The 9,356-nt window shown below is 37.8% G+C and overlaps 1 protein-coding gene across 1 annotated transcript; it reads left to right on the forward strand.

The window, feature by feature from the left end:
* Positions 1-4,560: 4,560 nt before the first annotated feature.
* Positions 4,561-8,274, forward strand: chac2 (ChaC, cation transport regulator homolog 2 (E. coli)). The gene is made up of 3 exons (XM_032502562.1): positions 4,561-4,874; positions 5,700-5,735; positions 7,515-8,274. Exons 1-3 carry the CDS (start codon positions 4,740-4,742, stop codon positions 7,887-7,889), a joined length of 546 nt encoding a protein of 181 aa, XP_032358453.1. The 5' UTR covers positions 4,561-4,739; the 3' UTR covers positions 7,890-8,274.
* Positions 8,275-9,356: the final 1,082 nt, after the last annotated feature.

Raw genomic sequence — 9,356 nt, forward strand, 5'->3', positions numbered from 1 at the left:
CGTGCTATATAAATAAAGTGGATTGGATTGGATTGGATTTATTACCATTATGTCAGCTGGCTAAAATGCATATGGTTAACATTATACATATGCTTTACATTAGCATTTTAGCATTTTCATTGTAGTTATGTTAGCATGCTGACCTTGTTCTTCCCAAAGTTAACAGCAATGTAAACTATGTCATTGTCAGTTTTTATCTTCATCAAGCCCTCATAGAATACTACTAAGATGTGGGACACTTTTCATTGCTTGAGGATTGCCATCAATTGAATTCTAAAGCATTGACTTCATCTGACGTAATGAAAACTGAATGTCAAGGATTTAGACTAAGAAGGGAGCAAAGGTAACTTACCCACTCTATGTTCTGAGCATAGCAGGGTGTCAATTTGAATGGTTGCATATTTTCTAAGCCAGACATAATTTGAAATGGGAAAACAGATATCCTTAAAGAAATTCCATAAAAAAGTATCCAGGGTTTTTTACTCAATGGTTTTACCAATGGCAAAGGTGTACCAACCCTGATCTCTGTCATAACTTCTTATTTTTTTCTTCTCTGCTGTCATGCTATTTTTAAAATTAAAGATTGACATGTTTACATCCCACATATCCTGGCGTTTACCACCCATTCTGCTATAGATCAATTTAAGATGGACAATCCTGCAGCCAAGAAAACCGAGTCCCTTTTATTACACTTCATGTTTCTCACTCAATCATGCTGATAAAGTTATAGACTTTGGTTAAGCCTGAGGAAGCTTTAGAGTATTAGTTTTCATTGCCGCTACTGGACTTAAGCCTTATTTATACCAATTTCGGGGGAAGGAAATATCTCAAATCCCTTCAGTGATGTCATTTCTAAGTGAGGAATATACTGTATCTTGGTAGTTCCTCAATACATGAAGGAAGAATAAAAATATAAATTGGATGATTGGAGAAAAAAGTTCAAAGGTTACAATGACCCCAATTTAATTTATCTAACTTAAAAATTAAATGAGGAAAAAAGCAACGTTTAACTGCATTGCTGTAAGAGTTTTTAGTATTTAATATCAGTCAATGAGGATAAGTAGCCTGTGGTTCATTATTATTAAACAAGTTAAGATCAGAAATAATCCAATTTTGGGGAAAAATGCCTCATGAATAACAGGGCGATTGCTCTCTTCTTAGTGGTGCAAAAAATAATATAGAAGAGTCCACATGGTCTTTCTTTCATTTTATTTTCGCCATCTGAGTCAAAAGACATTTCTCAAGACAAGTGATGGCTTTTGTCTTGAGAGGGATTTTTTTGTAAGAAACTTCAGCTTTTGTTGCTGCTAAGACAAAGGAAAACACAGCGTTTATCATCAATGAAAACCTTCAATTTTATCATCATTTCTATTATTACATCTTGTTTGAAGACTGAGGGAGAATATCCGTCATGCCAATGTGAACATGATTCACATTCTATTATTCTAATTCGTCAATGCTTGTGCTGGTCCAACATTTTTACAAATTAGGTTTTTGCCATCTCAGGGTAAAAACGGAGTCAAAATAGATCATACTGACTTGGTTATAATGACTTTCTTATCTTGCAGTCCTTAACATCATCATTATTAGTTCCCCAGAATAGAATCACTTTTTCAGGCAAGTGCAACAGTGTTGATAGATGTGGCTGCATTCACTGCGCCTGTATGTGAGCCTGTGAGAGAAATCTCAGGAGTCATATGAGCAGTTCAGGATCAAACAGTCTGAGGCCTCAGAGCCTCTAAATGGCCCACTCAACTCAGCTCTCTACATATAGTGGACTTTTATGGCTCGGCTGACCAATTCCTCACTATGGCGGCTGAGATGGAGTCAGAGGTTCAAGAGTTATTTTTGTGTGCAACCACTGCTGCTAGAGTGAGTCAGTATGTAGGAGACCTTTGGATGGGTTTTGTAGACCTCAATCGCTGCAGGAGAACACCTTAATATTGGAGGTTAGTTAGACGATCCTGCAGGTGGTTGCTGGAAAAAAGAAATTCTTCTAACTGAAGAAATCTCTTAGAGGAGCTCAACCAGAGAGGAATGACCCGGTTACGGAGATAACGATTTTTATTTTTTTTATTTTTAGAAAACTCTTTCCAAATGCTGTGTAGTTCTTCTCATGTTAAATAAACTGACTTGTAAGTGTAAAAAAGGTGGACTGCCCCTTTAAATGCAAGAAATGTCAGATGAGATGTTTGGGGTAAAATGCAGACTTAATTGAATGGAAGCTATAATGTCTTTGTTACCTCCCCAGTGAATTAACAGGAGATGGAAGAAGAGAAAGAATGCCTATGAGAATGAAACAAAAGTAATGTAACACGTATGGAAAATGGGAGAAAAATGCTGATGGAGGAAGACACGAGGGCAAGGCCACATACAAGAACTAATTAAATTGTTTTTGCAATAATTACTTATTTGATATACTTTGATTGTGGTGCTGATACAGTGTCTCATTTGATTACATTAGAAATAAAGAGATGATTACATTAGATTTTTTGGGTGTTTTGAAGTAATTTAATTGCATGGTGTTTAAAGGTGCTCTAAGCAATGTGGAGTAACGTTACTTCTTGTTGAAGTATTTTCAAACAAAACAAGACTAGCTAGCCCCTCCTTCCTCCTCATCCCGTCCCCACCCTTCTGTGCTTCCACACACTAACCCCCCACCCCCAAACCTTCTTGTTGGTTATTGGCTGGAACGCTGAAACACTGTTTTGTGTATGCTTTGTGGTGCAGGTGGGCACAGTTTATTTTTGTTGCCTTTTGTAGACCCTGTGTTTTGGGGACACGCAGCTCACGGACAGTGAGGAGAGGTTTGCTGTATGTGACGACAAATTAAGCCTAAAACATGCTTGATATTGCTTAGAGCACCTCTAAAAGAGTCAATGCTTTCCCAGGAAATTCTCTTCACATCCATTCCTCTCATATCTACTGCAACATCTTTGTTTGTAGAGGGGACTGTATGTCTCTCTGTTGTTTGTCATCATAATCATTTCCCTAACAAATGTGTTCTTGTCAAAGACAAATACTGCACAAAAAGGTGAGCCCACCACAGTACATGTAAGTTTATTTTTTTAGCTTTTGTTAAACCACAAATAAATGAGATAATGATTATGTGTGCATGTGGTTTAAGATATTTGGAGCAGGATGTAAGTACACTTCTGTGTAGCTCTGTAGAGGTTTATAGTTACAGCAGGGAACATTAAGTGTATGAAACAGCTGTATTTGCATTGTATTTCAATTCTATTTTATTTATATAGCGCCAAATCACAACAACAATTGTCTCACTGCACTTTTCATAAAAGCTATGACATTTTTCTGTATACTTCACACACATTTCCACCCATTTCCACCTGAGAGTTGACCTTCAGTAACCAGCTCCACTGCACAGGGTTTGGTTTTGGTGTTTTGAACAATAAGGGTATCTTTGTAGCAGATGTTTCCTCAACAGCATTTTCCAGCCCAGCTGTGGATTTCAACTACAGATCTGCCTCTCCAAACTCAAGGCTGCTAACTTACATAATAGGTTTGCTGACCAGATTCTCTCAGAGGCAGAAGAATGAGCATGGCTCCTGTTCATTGAGCTGACATTACAGGCTAGACTGTGGCTGTCTACTTGGTTTTGGTTCTGAATCAGTGCTCACAAGGCATACATGGGTAGCATGTTATTTGGGAGAACACCCTATGAATACAATGCGGGTAATAGAAACTCAGCACCCCCTGGTGTCAGGACTGAAGCCCATATTCACTGGGTTATTTGTCCCAGTTTATGTTTTAATTTTTAAAATGTTATGTTTATGTTTCAAATGCATTACACATTTGGACGTTTATTGAAAATAAATGAATGGGTGCGAAAGGTAGTCTATAAAGAACTAGGAACCTCGGACACATTAATCAATATGTCAGTCAAATTATAAAAATAGAATAACATTCTTTCTGATACTTATATAAACCTTTATTCAAGGTCACAACCACACATGTATTACTTGTGTATGTGAATGCTTTCTTCAAAAATTGCTGTCTCTAGTTTTTTTTAATCATTATTTTACCATTTATTGAGCCTATATGTGGAATACAACTTTTAGTGACTGGTAAGAACATTTTTGGAATGCTTGGTTTTAACAGAAACTTAAAGTGGTAAACATGTAAAACAATAATAACTAAAAACGATTATACTTTACTGACAAACATAAAACAAATAGATAACATAAAAATAAACTTTAATTATATGGATCTCACTGTCATGGCAATTTTGCTAACTTAAAATAAAAACGTATTGTAGTTGGGCAGGTTCGACGGTGTTGCTCTGGCCCATCGCCTCACATAACAAACAACGTAATTGCAGAATGGCGATTTACCTTCGAAATAAAAGCGAAAAGCTCTTAAATACATGCCATAGTGATACGACATAGGAACAAACAAAACGTTATGAAGACAACATCGTAGCCTATTGTGATTAGCTGCAAAGAACCCCACTAATTGGTTAATGTTTCAAAATGTGTAATATATGATCGGAAAATGAGCTTTATACTGAAAGTTGTTTAGCGGAAGTACGCGTGTCAACAGTCTATGGTGCTTACATAATACAGATGATTTGAACGTCTAGTCCTGGGACAGAGCTAAAAATGAGTGCGTGTTACTACTGTTAAACCAAAACATCGCTGTTGCAGGTGTACAGTCAGTCCTAACACGTTGACCGTTAACGTTAGTTCTGCTTAACCGTCCTTAGCTTAGCGTGTCCTATTATGTGGGTTTTCGGTTACGGGTCCCTTATATGGAAAGTGGATTTTCCCTATGAGGAAACAAGAATAGGCTACATAAAAGGCTTCAGCCGTCGGTTTTGGCAGGGCAGTACCGACCACCGAGGAGTACCGGGTAAGGTGAGCATACTTTCTTCTCTCTTTGGGATAGCTAGCTAGCTGTATAACGTTAACAGTCCCAATAACTGATGCAAAGTTGCCGTGTGTGTGCTCAGTGTTGCTTTGTCAATTAGGGCAAAATCCGGCGACAGCAGGATATGAAATGTAGCGTTAAACAAAAAAATATAATTGGATAATAACACAACATTCTAAAAATTCTAGTTATTAGTTTTAATTTATTGTGTAAACACAAAAAGATAAGTACACACTTGACAGTCTGGTGAAATTGTTAATTTACTTTAAAACATCACATTTGGTCTGTAACTTTAAGCGTTAGCTGGCCATGAAATAATAGTATCGTATAACAGCTAGCTAGCTAGCTAATGCTAGTAGTTAAGGTAGCTACTACCTTAACTATAGCTAAGTTATACAGTATTAAAGAGTAGGGAGACATTGCTGGATGTTGCCATTTGATCCACAAGTCTTATTTAGGCCGATCTCTTAAACAGAGTAAGTGTCTAGAGATCTTTAGACACTACTACTAACTTATTTCATACAGTCTATGGTGACCTCATACAGCAGCTCATTGTGGTGCTATATATATTTACTTTATTCTTTTTTTTGTCATTATTATTCGGGGAATTTAAACTAAACATTAACAAAACAGGTTATTCATTACAATGTATGCTACCTTAGCTTGTATTATTACCATAACATTTACATACAACAACCATATTTAGTTTGGTTGACATTTGTAGAGTATGTACTAAATACAATTTTATAATATGACTTCTACATAATCCTACCTGGCTCCTTGACATGATTGTGCCTCTGTGTCCTTTACAGCCTGGCCGGGTGGTGACACTGGTGGAGGATCCCGAGGTAAGACATGTGGGATAAGGGTTTAGAATTTTAGAGGTTTTTTAATAGTTCATTTCAGTCATTTGCAGCTGAGAACTGGAAGGAGTGGTGACCAAAGGAGGCGTTAATAGCCTAACCTTGAAGGTTGAAGGTTTATATTAATGTTAGTAGCTTAGGCTACAGTGGTCATAACTTGATCTGACTGCCTCTTGTTTTAAAGCTATGATATATGAGATAGCTGAGACTTATTATTTGTTTTGTCAGATATGGACATTTGAGTTTCAGGTTGATTTGAATGTACAAACGTACATGACGTGCATTTTGTGGGACTCAAACAAACTAAAGACAATTTCTGAGCAAGAGCAACTTGTGAGTTATTTGCAAGCAGGGTGGTGTGGTCACAAATTGACCTTGTTGGCTGCCTCCTTATTTAAAAAGACGCTGTGTGACGTTTGAGTCGCTATCAAGCCATGCCCGGCAGACACGATGTTATGGCGCGCTGCGTTAGCATGCTGAGACTTAAAAATTTTCTCACAAAGGTATCTACGAGTTCGAATCCAAGTTTTTAGTTCATTTTTTTTCTACTGTTAAAAGGACTAGATACTTAGTCCTCAGAGAGGTAACGTACACGTCGTTATGTTGAACATTAATGACAACTTAACAAAAAGGCTTTCACGCCGACAGCTACGTATTCTCTTCCCGTTTTCAATAGCTGTCGTCACCACGACAACAACAGACGCGTTTGGCTGACGGTCGCCAGTTAACATGGACTCTCGTTAAACCGGAACACCGGGTATCACTGTGTCACTAGCCATAGCATAGAGTTTGTTGTAGCAACCAACGTAATAAGATTTATATAGCCCATTTAATGAAATCCACGGACGCTTTACACAAGTAACGTTACAGGAGGACAAGGGAAAAGAAAATAGTAGGCCAACACAAACACGGAGTAAAAGAAAAAACGGCCGCAGTCCGCACTAGGCCGTAATCGGATGACGTAAAATTACATTGCGCATTGTAAAGTTATTTTATGAATGAAATAGGCATATTACATACCTGAGGGCCACTTCGGGGACAGTTTTGAATCACTTATAATCCTGTACTTTTCGCCATCTGTTGAAAATCCGACCGATTTGCTCCGATTTCGTCCGTTGTCCTTCACATTACCTTCTAGCTTTGAGTTCTGTGTTTAATTTACTTCTTTTCTGTGATGGTCCTGTCCCAGTATCAGCTACAGACCTAACTACAGCGGATATCTTGTAAAATAACATTACAATACTACAGAGATATATCTCATGCATCCTTTACCCGGCTAACACCATAGAAAGTTTAAGAAACTAACACAAGCTTTCCGGTGTTTCAAAGAAATCGGTGACCTATCAGAATTTGTTACCGTAGCGCCGTCTACCTGCCGCAAATCGTTCTGTGACTTCGCGGGAAAAATCGAACCCAGGCAGATCAGGCATTAAAAACGTTACAAAAAAATCTCGTTGGCTGTTACAGGTCATTCAAGATGAATGATGATTGTATGAAAAACAAACAACCAAAAAGAGACACATATGGGGATATTGCAATTTCTTTTTAAAAAGGAAGGATGTTTAAACCCCCCCCACACACACACACATACACACCAAATACACACACCTAAATCCTGGATAAAGCTAGGGAAAACACTGCAGTTACTGTACTACGGTTTAGGAAAGAAGATGGCAGTGCTAATAGACTGTTCTTTGTTAAGTTCTTCATTCTGCATTCTTTCCAAGAGATGCCAAGCTATATCTTTTTCTTCTTTCACTCCAGGGATGTGTTTGGGGTGTTGCTTACAAGCTGCCGACAGGCCGAGAGAAGGAAGTGAAGAGCTACCTCGACTACAGAGAAAAAGGTGGTTATGAGGTCATCACTGTGACCTTTCACCCCCGCCCACCACTCTCTCCCCCGCCCAGCGAGATGCTGCTCTACATCGGCTCTCAGGACAATCCAGACTACCTCGGCCCCGCCTCACTGGAGGAGATAGCCAACCAGATTGTCAACTCGACCGGTCCAAGCGGGCAAAACTCTGAGTACCTGTTTCAGCTGGCTGACGCTGTGAGAACAATTTTGCCTGAGGACTCAGACACACACCTGTTTTCTCTAGAAACTTTAGTGAGAGAGAGACTACACAGTAGTTGTAGTTGATTGTGTTTAGATAATAAATAAGACTTTAACAATGTACACCAGTCTGGATTTGTTAAGTAATCTCAGGTTTAAGATATACATAGGGCCAATAAGGATAGTTGTCAGGTGCAGAGAATATGTTGAAAAAGCCTGTTTTTAGTGTCAACCTACAATACTGTAAATGTCACCATTTTGTCTCATGCAAAACAATACTTAAAAGATGCCTAAAAACAAGAAAAAAAAAAATATAATTACATAAAGGTACAGTAACAAGCATACTACAGGGTGATCACAAAATATGCTTTGGATAAACCTTCCAATTCACACCTTGTACAATATAAAACAGCACAAACGGTATGTGGTTTAATAAATATATTCTGAGTGAATAAATCTACATTCACTTATACATTTGGTCTGTTTCTATTAATGTTTAAATAGCATGTGACGTATGTGTGTACTACTGGGTGCAATATAGGGCTGATGTAACATTTACAGTAGGTTTATTTTCTTCAAAAAGTGGAAACCCAGAGCAGTACTAATTTAGTACATTACAGTTTAGTACACAATTTTTTTAGTGCACCCTGAAATGAGCAGAGAAAAACAACACAGCACTGCTTCTTATTCAGTCAGTATACGTCTCAGCACAGTGAACATATCAAACTAAAACACACTGCATCAGAAAAAAACTCAACGTGCAGAATAAAAATAGTGACAACTCTATCTCTGTCTTTCTTAAACACACACCCACACACACACTTTTGAAACCCATTACTAGTGTATATTGGCCATGGTTTGTAGCAGCTTCTGTATAACAGAACTAAAACCTATCCGTGCAGAAAGAAACATCTATGTTTGATCTCTGTCTCTGTTCAGAACATAATCAGCTGTGAACATCTATGTGGTATGAATGTACACAAAAAAATATTGCTTGATCAGTCAACCATGCCACGACACAGCATGCCATTCTTCCTCTCTAAAATTAAATACATCTCCGTTTATAAACGATGCAATTCCTTTATTGAACAGAAAACAGTAAATACTCAGTGTTGAGCTATTGTATAATACAACACAGTGGGTTGTTCAGGAATATGATAAATGAGATTACAGCATGTTATGCATTGAATTATAATTGTAATGTAATAATTGTAGTAATATGTTTGTGTTATATACATTTATATAATTTACATAATTTCTACAAATATAAAAAACCTCATATCATGCTGATTTTTAGGTTCACAATTGTATTTAGAGGTTGTACCAGATGAGAACCCAAACCAGCTTCGCAACCTAGACTGGAGCAAGACATTTTAGAATGGTAAGTTATTCAAATGTTAACAAATGAATCTTTCATACGTAACATTTTAATTCTCGTGGACAAGGCGCTTTGAGGGCGTGCCACACTAGCAGCTAGGCGAGCATTATAACGTGTGTTATGAAGTGACGCATGTCTGTCACGGAAGTAAAGGCTGGACTACAATAGAGCTGTTT

This window comes from Etheostoma spectabile, chromosome 21, assembly GCF_008692095.1.
Source record: "Etheostoma spectabile isolate EspeVRDwgs_2016 chromosome 21, UIUC_Espe_1.0, whole genome shotgun sequence".
In the NCBI taxonomy this organism is placed as follows: Eukaryota; Metazoa; Chordata; class Actinopteri; order Perciformes; family Percidae; genus Etheostoma; species Etheostoma spectabile.

Excerpts from the sequence above, each read along its gene's own strand:
- chac2 (XM_032502562.1), top strand. The coding sequence starts at position 4,740 with ATGTGGGTTTTCGGTTACGGGTCCCTTATATGGAAAGTGGATTTTCCC. Across the intron at positions 4,875-5,699 it reads ACCGAGGAGTACCGGGTAAG|CCTGGCCGGGTGGTGACACT; the intron begins GTGAGCATACTT and ends TGTCCTTTACAG. Across the intron at positions 5,736-7,514 it reads CACTGGTGGAGGATCCCGAG|GGATGTGTTTGGGGTGTTGC; the intron begins GTAAGACATGTG and ends CTTTCACTCCAG.